The following is a 16696-nucleotide window of genomic DNA, read 5'->3' as shown; positions in this document are numbered from 1 at the left end:
GATTTTTGCGTAAATTTAATATAACTATGCGGAATTTGATGTATGGAAGGAAATATGAGGGCTCCTAATTCCTTATAATCGATGAAAAACCAGGAGATAAACTTTTTAATTGTTTGATTTTTAAATTTGGTTGAAAATGTGTTAAAAACTGAAATGTTCCATAGTTTCATCAGGTGCTGGCTGTCAGCTAAGAGATAGACTCACCGACTGCACAATAGGGCGTTATTTATAAGTATGTTGTCATTTTGGCTAAAGCTAGATAGTTCAAGGATATGTGTATTTTCATTTTAAAATGTTAATTCATAATTTTTAATTTATTCTTCATGTATGAGCTTCATCATTTTATTTATTTATTTTTTATTCGAAATTTGGTGAATTAATTATCGCATATTCGTAGTTCAATTCGGCGATATTGAAGACTCTGTTTAACGTCAGTTAAGAAGTAGGATTTGCTTGTTGTTTGTGAACCCTGATCTACTACGCTACTTCTAATGCCAAGTCTGCAGCATGGTTATGATTTGTCCCCTATTAGTCCAAACATTTCTTTTCGGCTCACTTTGAACTCCAGCTAGGGAACCACATGGGTTGGAGGGAAAAGAAATGACACCTGGTTTGGTTATAAAAATGTAACAGCTTTATTCGATGGTAATTAGGACTAGATGGTTTTGTACAGATGACGGTATTCATAAATGAATGGTACAAACGTGGAGAAAATAGAAGGTTGGTTCTTATTCTTGCAGGCCGGTGATCAATAGTTTTACAGAGCAGACGTAATTTGATGATCATCCGATAAATCCTTCCTTTGCATGTGATTTGAAATGTGCTTGTTCCCAGTTAGAGGAGCCAGCTCTACAGCAGAAAGTTTGTATTCTGCCTCGGGCACAGCTGTGAGAGAGCCAGGTCGGGGATTGGCGCTGTCCACGGACGTGAGTGTGGTCAAAAGGGAGCCACGATGTCTTGGCGCTCCGAACTCCGGTATCACTCCCACTCCACGGTTTCCACAGGTCCCAGCAAAGCCTCCAATACCTCCTCGTGGAATAGTTCCTGTAGCACCCTTATAGTGTGCGGCACGTTGAGTGAAGAGCCCATAGCGGCTCAACAGGATGAAGAAGTCTCGACGGTATGACTTAGTCAGTAGAGCATAGAGATATGGATTAGCACAAGAATTCAAGGGGTAGAAGAAGACAAGTAATATCTTGGTACGAGTTACATCAATCAGAGGATAACCCGACAATGCTGTGAGTCCAAAGAAAGCTATTGGTGCCCAGCAAGCGAAGTCTGTGAAGACCAGAAGAGCCATTCGCTTCGCAACAGTCATATCCGACCGGGATAAAGTGGTCACGGCATCCTGTCCTCCACGAATTGCGCAGTACATGCGCACGTAGAAGACGCAAATCAGCACGAACGCCAATCCATTGAACGTCAGCAGGGTAGTCAGGTAAACCAGGTCACTCCTTTCACTGTTCTCCATGGGCAGGCAGATGCTGGTAACAAAATAACGAGTTAGTCATTTTCTATGCAAAGGAACTTGTTTATGAATGGCATGTTTTGTTGAAACTATCAGTAATAATTTAATACAATGAAGTGATGCAGATTTATGGTAATTTATTTTTCGTGGCGCACTTATCAATATTAATTACACTGATGGACATGGAAAATGATACACCCTTTTCCCTAATTAAAACTTCATGAAAGCATCACAAGCTGATAGATCATATTACAAACCAGCAAACCTTCATGCATAGGATGCGCATTGTTCTACATTCACAAAACACAATACACAGTCGGATGGGATCTTCTTTTCTGACAGTAGGCCTATACGCAGCAATGAGACGATTCATTCCCTCATACAGCTTGCGGATAGTGTTATGCGTAGGGACCGGATCTTTATGCACTAAAACGATAAAAATATGCATGCGATTATGCACTAAAATGTAGAAAAAATGCATTAAAATGGATAAATACGCACTTACGAATAAGCCAGTTTTATTCACTCACTTTATACACTGCAGAAGAAGAATTACAATTGATAACTGCAAGTTTTTAAATGTTTTCTGGAGAAAAATTACGTCTATTGCCTGTCAAAATAACCTTCCTACCTCATTATAATTACACGGGCACCGAAGGTTTCAAACATTTATCTGGAAAATACACCCTGATTGTACTACTAAAGTACTAATTGTTTGAATCTTCTTTAGTCCTGGGATATTTTGGTTTACACAATATTTCTTCAGGAATGATTGTAGAACTAGACTGTTTAATTTATTTCGTGGAATATTGCTGCACACTAAAGCCTTACAAGGATAAGCTGAAGATGTGTTAAGTGGAGGCCTCAGTTTTAAATGCGTAAGACATAGTTGTAGTTTGTTGTTCTTCTTTCTCTACTTTGCCGTAATATGTGCAGTCGTTTTCGCATATTGTTCAAGTTGACATTTCTTTTCACATATCACTTCTTTCAAGCATGCTTAACAATAGGTGACAATCACTATTACCTGACACCGACTGATTTAATAGATAATTTCTGCAGATCTTCTCTTTAGGCACTTGAGTATAGGATATTGCGGACTAAGAATAAAGTAACACATTAACTGAAGAAACTCCTCACAAAACTAACTCCGGGCTACTGGCTGCCCAGACGGTGAAAGGAATGTCGCACCCCATCCCTTTGTTGAAATATCCGGGCAGCATGCTTGCGTACAATAACGTTATCTCGTTACCTGTTGCTCAGAAAGTTGCTTACAAGGGATGTCCAACACGCCGGCGAAACAAATTTTGTTCGAGATGTTTTAAATTAGTCTATGCTTAACTTCAAATGTATATGCTGAAATATGCTGTTATGTTTAGAATATGCAATAAATCCAATAAACCCACTAAATATGCATTTGGATATGCGCATATCGATTTTCAAAAAACCCGGTCCCGAGTTATGTGGCACACTCAACTTTTCTTCCGAAAAATATTTGTACAGGCGATTGACGCAAATGTGTTCAACTGAGGACAATTCTGGTGACCTTGCAGGACAAAGAATGATGTTCACATCTCGTAGAGTCTGTTGGACGCTGTGAACTGAATGGGCATGGGTATTATCTTGACGCATAATGACATTCGTAATGTTGCACAAAAATGGCAGGAAATGGGGCCACAGAAATTCACTAATGTATCGCTCTGATGTCTCCTTGCTTTCAACAAACATAATTGGTGGTCAGTAGTCGTAATGATGGCATCCCAAACCAAAACACTATGTGTCCGGGACATACATTATGACGTTGATTAGTAAGTGCTGGATTGTTGTGTTGTCTTCCGTGGTGCTAAACCATGATGTGACCATCATCTGCATTGAGGTTTATCAGAAAAATATGCATCACTATTTTTGCGTCCAATTTCGACGTTTATTGCCCCATTGATGTGTCGCACGATGTTTAAGGGTCAAAGTTAAGCATCGCATAGGGCACTGCGCTGTGGTCCAGACTCATTCAAACGGCGACAAATCGATCTTGTTAAGATCAGCAAATACAGTGGACTCCCACAGAATGCAGGATCTTCTGGGTGAGGCGCTACTCTCTACCACCGCATGTCGGTGGATAAAACGTCTGGTGGGACAAATACGTAACGTACGACCTGTCTATAGTGGTGGCTGCACGGCCAGTATGGCAGGTTATACTACGAGCCGACCATCCAGTTTCATGTGTTCCGACAATGCGACCTCGAAAAAATGGGTCTACGTGGTGATACTCGACTAGCGTACGACGCTATGGCGTACCTATCTGGTTTGTAAACACGTACAGTTCTCTATTCTATGATCTCTTTTATACACTGGGTAATGGCAACTACTGCGCCCTACAACACTCTTTACTGCGATGTTTCTGTGACTTCTCGTTAATGATTTATTCATCATACATATCGATGGTGTACAGGCCAACTGGCGTAAGCGACAAAAAGCAAATTTTTCAGGAGAGTAAAAAACAGTTTGCACTAGTTTGTTTATTTAAATTCTATAATGTATTTAAAATTGTAGTTTGCTGGAATATATAGTGTGGGATCATATAGTTTCTTGAAATTAATTCTTTTACGTGAAATTTGATGGTTACGCCATTTGACTGGGACTAATACAACTTCAGTATTGGTTACAACAATGTATATTTTGGGTTAAACTAATTGGAACAAATAATAATAACAACAACAACGGTAAGTTATTTATTATAATAATAATTTCGTGTGGCTATTTCTAACCGAGTGCAGCCCTTGTAAGGCAGACCCTCCGATGAGGAGTTATTTATTATGTGAAGGAATGATCATTAACACTAAGAAAACTATTATAAAACTCTAATTTCCTATTCTGATTTATTTAAATAAGTAACCCTCACAGAAGTAACATCCAAATTAACAAAGAAACTCAATTAATATCATACACTAATCAGCATTTTTGTATACCATATGTCAAAAATACTATTACTGAGTTATGTAGTTAATTTTAGTGACAACTAAATCTGACACACTAATCAAAACAAAGACAGGCCGCCAGCTGGCTTGTGTGGGCTTGTGAGATCGAGAAACTTAGCGGTCGCAATTGATTGGTACAACCTACGACTAGTTGGTTACGCCAAGTGGCTTCCCTGGCCTTGCCATGTGCAGGGTTACGCCATCAAATTTCTTCTTCTTCTTTTTTTACATTGAAGGAATGTGTTGTGGGTTACACCAATTTACCAGAATGTGTGTTACAGTGTTGACTACTTGATTCACACATAACTTCAATTTGGAAATTCGGGAGGGTTACGCCAATTGGTCTGTGCACAATCGATATTTTATCAACAGTGCTCTACTGTATGTGATTTGATTCATTGCTAATGGTTGGCTATATATGGGGGTAACAATTTCCATGTCAGTCAGTGTATTAGTACTAGCCTTAAAAAACTTGGATTTATATTTCCCATGACTTTGAACCAGTTTTCACAGAAATATAATTTATGAAGTCATGTAAGTAAGAAGATATTCGTTGTTTATTCTTCCCGAATACTGAGATTGCTAATTTCCAGCTTAAAGTCAGCATACACAAGTCCTGTTGTACAACTGTACTGTAATTAGAGATCAATGATACGAAGCAGTGATGCATGAAAATGACAATGAGAAATCCACGATCTTTGAGGGAATTATTCTTGCGATGCTGGTTTTCCGATTCTGAAGTTTCCACTCGTCGGTTGAGGATCATACTTGGGAAACAACAGAGAAACGTCGACGCTTAAATATTGGGACATTTATGCAATGCAACAGCATATGAAGGTGAATACCATCTGAATACAATTCTATGAACAAATATATACCTCGTTTCATCCCGACATTTTGCATATTCTTATTTGTTAAAATGAAATACTAACCCTTTAGTAGACAAATGAAGTGCTATTATTGTTACAACTACTACTTTTAAGTTACTACTTCTTCAAAGCTTTTACATTGTTAATACCCACTTCTTCTTTTCTTCAAGTTTTGTCTTCTTTTCGTGCAACTACGTGTCGCATCCCACATTCCGTACATGTACCTTTTCTTAGCAAAAAATTGGCGGGATATAATGGGGCATTAAACCCCTTTGCGTACAAAATAAGTGCTACTTTGTAGCCTGAATGGTCTTCAATGTGTCGTTTCTGCAAACCTGTTTAGATGTTTTCTGATTACTGTCCTAACATACTGCACTTTGCTAAAGTAGTACCAAAGATTCAGGGTTATACGGTGCTTCTAGACGCCTTATAATATATCTTGAAACATCGATGTTATCTACTTCAACACAGTAGACCCTAGAGATACTGTAGGAAGGATTATCCACTCACTGTTAACGAAAATATTATTTCACTTCGCCAAGCTGAGTGGCTCGTATGGTAGATCGCTGGTCTTCTAAGCCCAGGTTTGCGGTTTCCATCCTGGCTCTCTCCAGTGATACTTGAAAATGCTCAAATACGCCAGCCTTGTGTCGGTAGAATTACTGGCACGTAAAAGAACTCCTGCGGGACTAAATTCCAGCATCTTGGCATCTCCGAAAACCATAAAAGAAGTTAGAGTGACGTAAAGCCAAAATTATTATTATTATTATTATTATTATTATTATTATTATTATTATTATTATTATTATTATTACTACACTTCATTCCAGCTGCCGTCGGATTCTGTCAGTTCTCAAACCTAGGGCGAGGTGTCCTAAAAGCCAGAATTTTTTAAGTGCATGATTATATAAATTTTTACATCCTTTGCCCCATTTGAAAAGTTATATCAGTCTTAATATTTTCAGTCCAAAATATGATACATCATCTTTATTTCCCTAGGCCATATTTATCATTGTGATTAATTACATACAACCCAATTGGTAAGTATCGTAAGCAAAAAAGCAAAAAAAGAAGGCAAAGTCATCTCCGTACAGGCCATGAAGGCCCTTGGAGGGGTGGAAGGTAAAGGCTCCCATCATTCGTAACCTCGGCACGTGATGGGGTGGAGTGGTTAGCTCTACGCCCGGCCGCCTTTGCCCCCAGGAATTTACCTGGTACTAATTTTTGGTATAGGCTGAGTGAACCTAAGGGCCATATGCACCTCCGGAAGTGGAAGTCTCGTTTCTTAAATTTTACGACTTCCTGACGGGAATTCGAACCCACGTCCTTCCGGGCGAACCGAGCACGCCTTTTCCGCCTCGGCCAGGAGCCCCTAGGTAAGTACCGTATCTTACCCAATTACAACTACTTTTAATACGATACTCTATAAGCTTCAGAATGACATCAAATTTGGGGTTTTTACCATATTTAGGGTACCGTACCCTATATATATATGCATTTATCCTAGTCATTATGAAGAAATGGTCACAACATACTTCCTATTGATATAATTAGTACATAATAATAATAATGATAATAATAATAATAATAATAATAATAATAATAATAATAATAATAATAATAATAATATTAAAAATCCGCCTCTGTGGTGTAGTGGTTAGTGTGATTAGCTGCCACCCCGCGTTCGATTCCCGGCTCTGCCACGAAATTTGAAAAAGTGGTGCGAGGGCTGGAACGGGGTCCACTCAGCCTCGGGGGGTCAACTGAGTAGAGGTGGGTTCGTTTCCAGCCATCCTGGAAGTGGTTTTCCGTGGTTTCCCACTTCTTCTCCAGGCAAATGCCGGAATAGTACGTAACTTAAGGCCACGGCCGCTTCCTTCCCACTTCCTTGTCTATCCCTTCCAATATTCCCATCCCCCCACAAGACCCCTGTTCAGCATAGCAGGTGAGGCCGCATGGGCGAGGTACTGGTCATCCTCCCCAGTTGTATCCCCCAACCCAGAGTCTGAAGCTCCAGGACACTGCCCTTGAAGCGGTAGAGGTGGGATCCCTCGCTGAGTCCGAGGGAAAAAACGACCCTGGAGGATAAAAGAAGAACAATAATAATAATAATAATAATAATAATAATAATAATAATAATAATAATAATAATAATAATAATAAATCAGGGAAAAGATACGTTCATAGTTGTAATCTGGACGAAGCCGTGCCATTCAGTAATGCTGTCTCTGAGCCACTAAGGCTTCCACTGTGAAGTCACTGGGCAGGTTCTCTAATTAGATTCGACAGAATGCTCATGAATAGAGAGAGAATTTTTCAGGACTGGAAATTGTCACCGAGTGAAACATGACATCAGTTTAATGAGACATGACATGTTTTACGAACTCTGCCCGAAACCACAATCATGCTCGTGCTCTTCTGGCTAGTTTCTTTCTAGAGGAGTAGATATAGTTCTCCTTCAAGTAAACTTTCGATTATTCCAGCAGACAAATTAGCAATTAGAACCGGTGTATACTATGGTCGTCTGGCATGGATGCGGGGTAAGAGGTGCGAGGGGTAAGCATGGCTACCGCGCATGCGCTTATCTCAAGTCTCAAGTCCTGACAATAAACATCTGTTCCGTCCGCGGAGACTCTTGCGAATTGCGATGCTGCCGAGAAATTTCAAGGTGGTAGGGCAAATGCGCCTTAGATACACATTTACTCTATGTAGTGCATAATAAACAGTTTGATAATGGATATGCATGGATTCATTCTCTGCCACAACTGTTGTTTGTAGCTAAGAGTGTAGTATCAATTACTCGTGCCGTACCTACAAGCTGCCGTGACTTCTCGTCATACGCAGATAGTAGAAGAGGCAGATGTTTTCTTGTACAGTACAGTGAAGTAATTCATGTTGCAGCGAATCTTTTAGAATCTTGATATAAGGGAGGAAAGAAAAACCAACCTCTAGATTTCATCGCATGGATGAGTAACTATTAGTATATGATTGTGGATTCATGATAAAAAGTTAGTATTATCTCGGCTAACCAAATATTTCTACACAGTTACATAGAGGTGCTTGAAAACAAATCTCTGGCTACACGAGGATAATTTAGGAATTGATAATTCAGTGTTAAAAAGTTCTGTGGTGTGTTCTTTACTTCGCAATATCGTCACAAATTAGCAGCACAAAATGGTGTGAACAGATCTGCTGAGTTTAATATGCTGTATGTGAATTTTGTTCTTCTTTCTGAATTTCAAAGTTCTAAGTATAAGGAGAACTGTGCAATATTGAAGTGTTTGAGCGTATACAATTGCACCTTTTCACAGTGGTGTAAATATTCCTTTCTTTTTTGGAAGAGTTTTACCATCAGGCAGACATGCATAAAGAAGAAAGCCACATTTCCAGTAGCATTTCAAAGTAAATAGATTGATAATAATGATCATTACAGTTTTAATCTATCGAAAATTAATAACACGCAGAGGGAAATTGTTCAAGAAAATCCATTCGGCACTTCATGTCGAACGATGTCGACATGCAGAAGATCTCTGGTGGCACATCTGGAGTTTATCCGACAAAATTAATTAAAACTCAGCCATAGATTGCCCTACAGAGATTATTTTTTCTGCCATCTAGTAGAGAAAACGGAACGTTCGAATTGATAAACAGTCAGCGTAGATGGAGACAAATCAAAATACCCTCATACATAGCTCTGATCATATTATTATTATTATTATTATTATTATTATTATTATTATTATTATTATTATTATTATTATTATTACGTTTGCTCCTAAACATTCTGGACTAATATGGCATTCAAATCTGCTCCAAACTTCCTCAACTTTAAGAAAGTATCATATGCAAAGGTAACACCTCTTTATTTTTCCCAGGCCGGGCTGAGTGGCTCAGACAGTTGAGGCGCTGGCCTTCTGACCCCAACTGGGCAGGTTCGATCCTGGCTCAGTCTGGTGCTATTTGAAGGTGCTCAAATACGTCAGTCTCGTGTCGGTAGATTTACTGGCACGTAAAATAACTCCTGTGGGACTAAATTCCGGCACCTCAGCGTCTCCGAAAACCGCAAAAGAAGTTAGTGGGACGTAAAGCAAATAACATTATTATTATTATTATTATTATTATTATTATTATTATTATTATTATTATTATTATTTTTCTCAGTTGTTCAAATGTTTGCAAGGAAACAGTCACAGTGACAATGAACTTACACGGCCTACTAATAAAAAAACGAAAACGAGAAACGTTAAGCATATTTGCAGCTTACCCATCAATGTCTAATATTTATGTTTCATTTACCTATGGTCAGAGAATAAGTACGTTGTTTAGATCATGGCAACCCTACTGTAAGTACCCAAACTGTTCGCAATAGACCCCATGATGTGGGACTGTATGTAAAAGGACCCCTGAGGACTCCTCCACTTCGACGACATTACAGGGTGGCTTGCTTTCTATGGGCTTGAACACATTAGACTTGGGCACGAGATCAACGGTCCAGTGCGTTGTTCACTGATGAATTGCAAATTGATTTACACCCTGATGAGAACTCTCTGTGCATATGGAGGGCAAGAGGGAAACGTTACAACGAATCATTCTCAGTAGAACGTCACCACCAGCTTGGAGGTTCAGCACTATTCTGGGCAGTTATCATGTTCGGTCACCGTACACCATTGGTCCACATTCATTGAAACATGACAGCTGCTGTGTACGAACACAACATTCTGCGACCCATAGCAGGTGAATTTTGCAGAGACTGTAGGATATGGGTTTACGCTACAGGATGTCAACGCTCGTCCACATCGTGTAACAGCAGTGAATAGATAACTGGAGGTACGTGGAATCCGCAGAATGGACTGGCCAGCGTCTTCTCCGGAGATGAACTGCATAGCGCATGTGTGGATCTTTCTTGAAATAACAATTTCCAACCGTCAACATCCCCCACAAACAATTCAGGCGCTAGAGATACTGCCATTAGACTGCAGGAACATCTGACTCAAGAAATGTTCAATGACTGTAGCGTAGCCAGGATCGGCCGAAGGTTGGGTGGGTTTATATTTACAAAATAATGGTGGAACACAATTAAGGTGCATGTACGTGACTTATCATTACAAGCGCACTGATATAAGTGCATTACAGTTCTATTGATTTTACAATTATGTTTCTGAATGTTTATTTAGTTCATAGTTTATTGTATGTTTTGTTTATTTTTTGGTAAATATCCCATGCGGGCGATTGGGAGGGGGGGGGGGTTCTAACCCCCCAGTAACCCCTTCTCCTGGCTACCTCCCTAGTCAATGATCTGGTACTGAGCATGCCCCGTCGCATTAAAGAGTGCCTCAGGGTTCGTGAAGGATCAACACGTTATTGATTCAGGTGACTGCATTGAAAATCTATCTTTGATTTCAGATATTCTAACTGGGAATGAGGACCAAAATGTTGGCGAAAGAAATTCTCATCCTTGAAGAGAAGTGGAAATAAAATCCCCTGGTTTCAGAAAGTGCGCCAGGAGTTGAAAAGGGCGAGAATTGCAATGGAAGATGTCTGGATCGATTGAGTTTTTGGACAAACGTCGCAGGGGTGAAGGATCCGCCCCCTCCCCCTCCCCACCCGAGAAAGCTCTAAGATGTCTGCAGAAGAGCGGCTAAGAAGTCAGAGGAAGGATCTCGAGCAGGAAAGGAAAAAACCAAGTTGAAAACACGTGGAAGGAGAAATGCAGAAATGAGAGGCTGTTGTGTTTTCGTAGCCCATAGATGGCTGTATCGAATAGTAATAATAATAATAATAATAATAATAATAATAATAATAATAATAATAATAATAATAACAACATTGATGCTTTCACGGCCCGTACTTGTAGACATGATATCATCTCCTATGTGAACTATTTTAGCTTAGAACTTTGGCCGGTAAGGTTCTGTCATCTAAGGTGCAATATTTTGTGAATATTGTCAAGGTATTCTCGCTCTTCATATTGTATGTGCTGCGGGTCAGTATATCTCCAAAAATATTATCACATAGGAGGTTTAGTCCCGGCAACGACGATACGGACTTTTGGGCTTATGCCGCGTCAACAAAACAAGGAGAAACTCTTTACGTTTCACAGAGAAGTTTGCTCCGCGTCTTCCGAAGAAAATCTCGACTGTTCACGAGGAAGTCTTCTACAGTAATAAGGGTTTGAATATAAGATTGTTTTACTGTTGGAGCTGTAGTGGTACGCTATTTTGTCACCAGGCGGCTCGCTGTGTGCTGGCATAGCGCTCCAAGCGGCAGATGACAACATTAAGCTCCAGTTAAGATGTTCATCACCATAGAGTTAGTAAATGAAACACTTACTAACTCTATGTTCATCACCATAGAGTTAGTAAATGAATCATTTACTAACTCTATGTTCATCACACCGTGTGTGCGTGAGGAGGGATGGGCTGCGAACGGAGTCGCGAACAGTCGAGACTGCTACCTTTGGAACCGACACTCTCGACTCCAGTGTCGACTCCACTGATGCAGCAACGCCACCTGTCAACTACTGTCGGAACTGCTTGGAATTATAGTTCCACGTTCCTCCCTTGGTAACTCGTGATACGGTGAATACAAGATGATTATTAGCCAGTAAACATTAAATATTGTTTCGGGATTTTACCATCGTTAGTGTTCATGTTGTAGGTCTATTTTGGCGGCGATGATGTTAATGATGACGATAACTGTAGAGGTAATAATAATCTGACAGTATACCTTTACATAATCGCCAATATTGATTCCAACCAGTTCAGCTCCGCGGTGCAGGGGGCAACGCGTGCGCTTATCACCCGGCGGTCCTGGGTTCGATTTTCGACCGAGTTAGGTTTTTAATTGTAAATGATTAATACCCCTGGCCTGGGGCATAAAAGAGAAAAAAAAGAAGCTAGTGCTTACAGTATGATTTTACAACAAATATTTTACCAAACATTGTGCGTCATAATAGCCGCCTCCGCAGTCTAGGGAGGCCCCGGGATCGATTTCGGCCAGGTCAGGGATTTTTACCTGTATCTCAGGTTTCGTGATCACGTTGGGGTAGAGACCGGGTCTAGAAAGCCAAGAATAACGGTCGAGAGGATTCGTCGTGCTGAACACACGTCACCTCGTAATCTACTGGCCTTCAAGGTGGGTAGGGGTCACTTGGTAGGCCAAGGCCTACCAGGGCTGTCGCGAAAAGGGGCTTTTGTGTATACTACTACTACTACCAATGCAACATGACTTAACGTGGTCCTTGAATTATAATGGTAACCTATAACCTGTTTTCCAGTCAGTGACCGAGTCAGGAATGGAATGAATGAAGCCGCCATCCTGCGGCGAGGATAGGAATTGTACCGGTTGCCGAGGTCTGTCGCACTCCTCTGGGGCAATGATGAATAACTGACAGATAAAATGATATGATGTTGGAGAGTGTTGCTAGAATGGAAGATGACAGGGAAAACAGGAGTACCCAGAGAAAAACAAATCTCACGTGGAGTGACCGAGATTTGAACCACGGAATCCAGCGGTGACAGGCCAACGTGCTGCCGCCTGAGCCACGGAGGCTTGTAGTGGTGTAATCCATGTTCGAATTATTTTAGAGGATTTACCCATATTAGATTTGTTTAATGGTTCATGTGCAATTCATAATTATTTACCATCGATATCTGTTTATCAATTTCCTGATCACGACAAATAAAGACGTGAAATTAAATGTCCGTGGTCTGCTATTCCGATACTTTCTGACATACATACATACATACATACATACATACATACATACATACATACATACATACATACATACATACATACATACATACATTATCATTATAGACTGTTATGCCTTTCAGCGTTCAGTCTGCAAGACTCTGTGAATTTACTAAACGTCGCCACAATCCTCGATTTTCAGCTAGTATTGTGGCCTCATTTAGTTCTATACCTCTTATCTTTAAATCGTTAGAAACCGAGTCTAACCATCGTCGTCTTGGTCTACCACTACTTCTCTTACCCTCCATAGCAGAGTCCATTATTCTCCTAGGTAACCTATCCTCCTCCATTCGCCTCACATGACCCCACCACCGAAGCCGGTTTATGCGTACAGCTTCATCCATCGAGTTCATTCCTAAATTAGCCTTTATCTCCTCATTCCTAGTACTATCCTGCCATTCTTCCCACCTGTTTGTACCAGCAATCATTCTTGCTACTTTCATGTCTGTTACTTTTAACTTATGAATAAGATATCCTGAGTCCACCCAGCTTTCGCTCCCGTAAAGCAAAGTTGGTCTGAAAACAGACCGATGTAACGATAGTTTCGTCTGAGAGCTGACCTCCTTGTTACAGAATACTGTTGATCGCAACTGCGAGCTCACTGCATTAGCTTTACGACACCTTGATTCAATCTCACTTACTATATTACCACCTTGGGAGAATACACATCCTAAATACTTGAAATTATCGACCTGTTCTAGCTTTGTATCACCAATCTGACATTCAATTCTGTTGAGTTTCTTACCTACTGACATCAATTTAGTCTTCGAGAGGCTAATTTTCATACCATACTCATTGCACCTATTTTCAAGTTCCAAGATATTACACTGCAGGCTTTCGGCACAATCTGCCATTAAGACCAAGTCGTCAGCATAGGCCAGACTGCTTACTACATTTCCACCTAACTGAATCCCTCCCTGCCATTTTATACCTTTCAGCAGATGATCCACGTAAACTACGAACAGCAAAGGTGAAAGATTACAGCCTTGTCTAACTCCTGTAAGTACCCTGAACCAAGAACTCATTCTACCATCAATTCTCACTGAAGCCCAATTGTCAACATAAATACCTTTGATTGATTTTAATAATCTACCTTTAATTCCATAGTCCCCCAGTATAGCGAACATCTTCTCCCTTGGTACCCTGTCGTATGCTTTCTCTAGATCTACGAAACATAAACACAATTGCCTATTCCTCTCGTAGCATTTTTCAATTACCTGGCGCATACTGAAAATCTGATCCTGACAGCCTCTCTGTGGTCTGAAACCACACTGGGTTTCATCCAACTTCCTCTGAACTACTGATCGCACCCTCCCTTCCAAGATGCCAGTGAATACTTTACCTGGTATACTAATCAATGAGATACCTCGATAGTTGTTGCACTCCTTCCTGTTCCCTTGCTTATAGATAGGTGCAATTACTGCTTTTGTCCAATCTGAAGGTACCTTACCAACACTCCACGCTAATTTGACTACTCTATGAAGCCATTTCATCCCTGCCTTCCCACTATACTTCACCATTTCAGGTCTAATTTCATCTATTCCTGCTGCTTTATGACAATGGAGTTTATTGACCATCCTTTCCACTTCCTCTAGCATAATTTCCCCATCATCATTTTCCTCCTCCTCATGAGCTTGGCTGTTCGCAACACCACAAGGATGATTTCCTTTTACACTGACTGACAGAGCAAATGCAACACCAAGAAGGAGTGGTCAGAACTTTATGCCAATTGCAGGGTAGACTGACGTCACTGAGGTATGCTCATGATGTGAAATGCGCCGCTGTGCTGGGCACGTAGCGAACGATAAATGGGACACGGCGTTGGCGAATGGCCCACTTCGTACCGTGATTTCTCAGCCGACAGTCATTGTAGAACGTGTTGTCGTGTGCCACAGGACACGTGTATAGCTAAGAATGCCAGGCCGCCGTCAACGGAGGCATTTCCAGCAGACAGACGACTTTACGAGGGGTATGGTGATCGGGCTGAGAAGGGCAGGTTGGTCGCTTCGTCAAATCTCAGCCGATACCCATAGGGATGTGTCCACGGTGCAGCGCCTGTGGCGAAGATGGTTGGCGCAGGGACATGTGGCACGTGCGAGGTGTCCAGGCGCAGCCCGAGTGACGTCAGTACGCGAGGATCGGCGCATCCGCCGCCAAGCGGTGGCAGCCCCGCACGCCACGTCAGCCGCCATTCTTCAGCATGTGCAAGACACCCTGGCTGTTCCAATATCGACCAGAACAATTTCCCGTCGATTGGTTGAAGGAGGCCTGCACTCCCGGCGTCCGCTCAGAAGACTACCATTGACTCCACAGCATAGACGTGCACGCCTGGCATGGTGCCGGGCTAGAGCGACTTGGATGAGGGAATGGCGGAACGTCGTGTTCTCCGATGAGTCACGCTTCTGTTCTGTCAGTGATAGTCACCGCAGACGAGTGTGGCGTCGGCGTGGAGAAAGGTCAAATCTGGCAGTAACTGTGGAGCGCCCTACCGCTAGACAACGCGGCATCATTGTTTGGGGCGCTATTGCGTATGATTCCACGTCACCTCTAGTGCGTATTCAAGGCACGTTAAATGGCCACCGCTACGTGCAGCATGTGCTGCGGCCGGTGGCACTCCCGTACCTTCAGGGGCTGCCCAATGCTCTGTTTCAGCAGGATAATGCCCGCCCACACACTGCTCGCATCTCCCAACAGGCTCTACGAGGTGTACAGATGCTTCCGTGGCCAGCGTACTCTCCGGATCTCTCACCAATCGAACACGTGTGGGATCTCATTGGACGCCGTTTGCAAACTCTGCCCCAGCCTCGTACGGACGACCAACTGTGGCAAATGGTTGACAGAGAATGGAGAACCATCCCTCAGGACACCATCCGCACTCTTATTGACTCTGTACCTCGACGTGTTTCTGCGTGCATCGCCGCTCGCGGTGGTCCTACATACTACTGAGTCGATGCCGTGCGCATTGTGTAACCTGCATATCGGTTTGGAATAAACATCAATTATTCGTCCGTGCCGTCTCTGTTTTTTCCCCAACTTGCATCCCTTTCGAACCACTCCTCCTTGGTGTTGCATTTGCTCTGTCAGTCAGTGTACATTGAGATGTTCAAAATATTCCCTCCACCTCTCCAGTGATTCCCTGGGATCTATTATGAGTTCACCTGAATTACTCAAAACACTGTTCATTTCCTTTTTCCCTCCCTTCCTAAGATTCTTTATTACTGTCCAGAAAGGTTTCCCTGCTGCTTGACCTAGCCTTTCCGGGTTATTACCAAAATCTTCCCATGACTTCTTTTTGGATTCAACAACTATTTGTTTCGCTCTGTTTCTTTCATCTACGTACAATTCCCTGTCTACCTCGGCCCTTGTTTGGAGCCATTTTTGATAAGCCTTCTTTTTACGTTTACAAGCTGCTCTCACTTCGTCATTCCACCAAGATGTTCTCCTTTTCCCATCTTTACACACAGTTGTTCCTAGGCATTCCCTTGCTGTTTCTACTACAGCATCCCTGTATGCCACCCATTCACTTCGTATATCGTGAACCTGCTTACTGTCTACTGTTCGAAACTTCTCACTAATCATATCCTTGTACTTCTGTCTAATTTCCTCGTCCTGGAGATTTTCTACCCTTATTC

The 16696-nt window shown here is 41.7% G+C and overlaps 1 protein-coding gene across 1 annotated transcript in view; it reads right to left on the bottom strand.

Moving 5' to 3' along the window:
• Positions 1-656: 656 nt before the first annotated feature.
• Positions 657-16696, bottom strand: part of LOC136863491 (lutropin-choriogonadotropic hormone receptor) — a 207931-nt gene continuing 191891 nt past the window's right edge. Inside the window, exon 8 of the mRNA XM_068225963.1 lies at positions 657-1484. Coding sequence (XP_068082064.1) covers positions 758-1484 — 727 coding nt within the window. The 3' untranslated portion in view covers positions 657-757. The remainder of the gene's footprint in view (positions 1485-16696) is intronic.

Source organism: Anabrus simplex, chromosome 2, assembly GCF_040414725.1.
Source record: "Anabrus simplex isolate iqAnaSimp1 chromosome 2, ASM4041472v1, whole genome shotgun sequence".
Lineage (NCBI taxonomy): Eukaryota > Metazoa > Arthropoda > Insecta > Orthoptera > Tettigoniidae > Anabrus > Anabrus simplex.
Note: the sequence above shows the minus strand (reverse complement) of the source record. Positions and strands in the feature narration are given on the sequence as shown.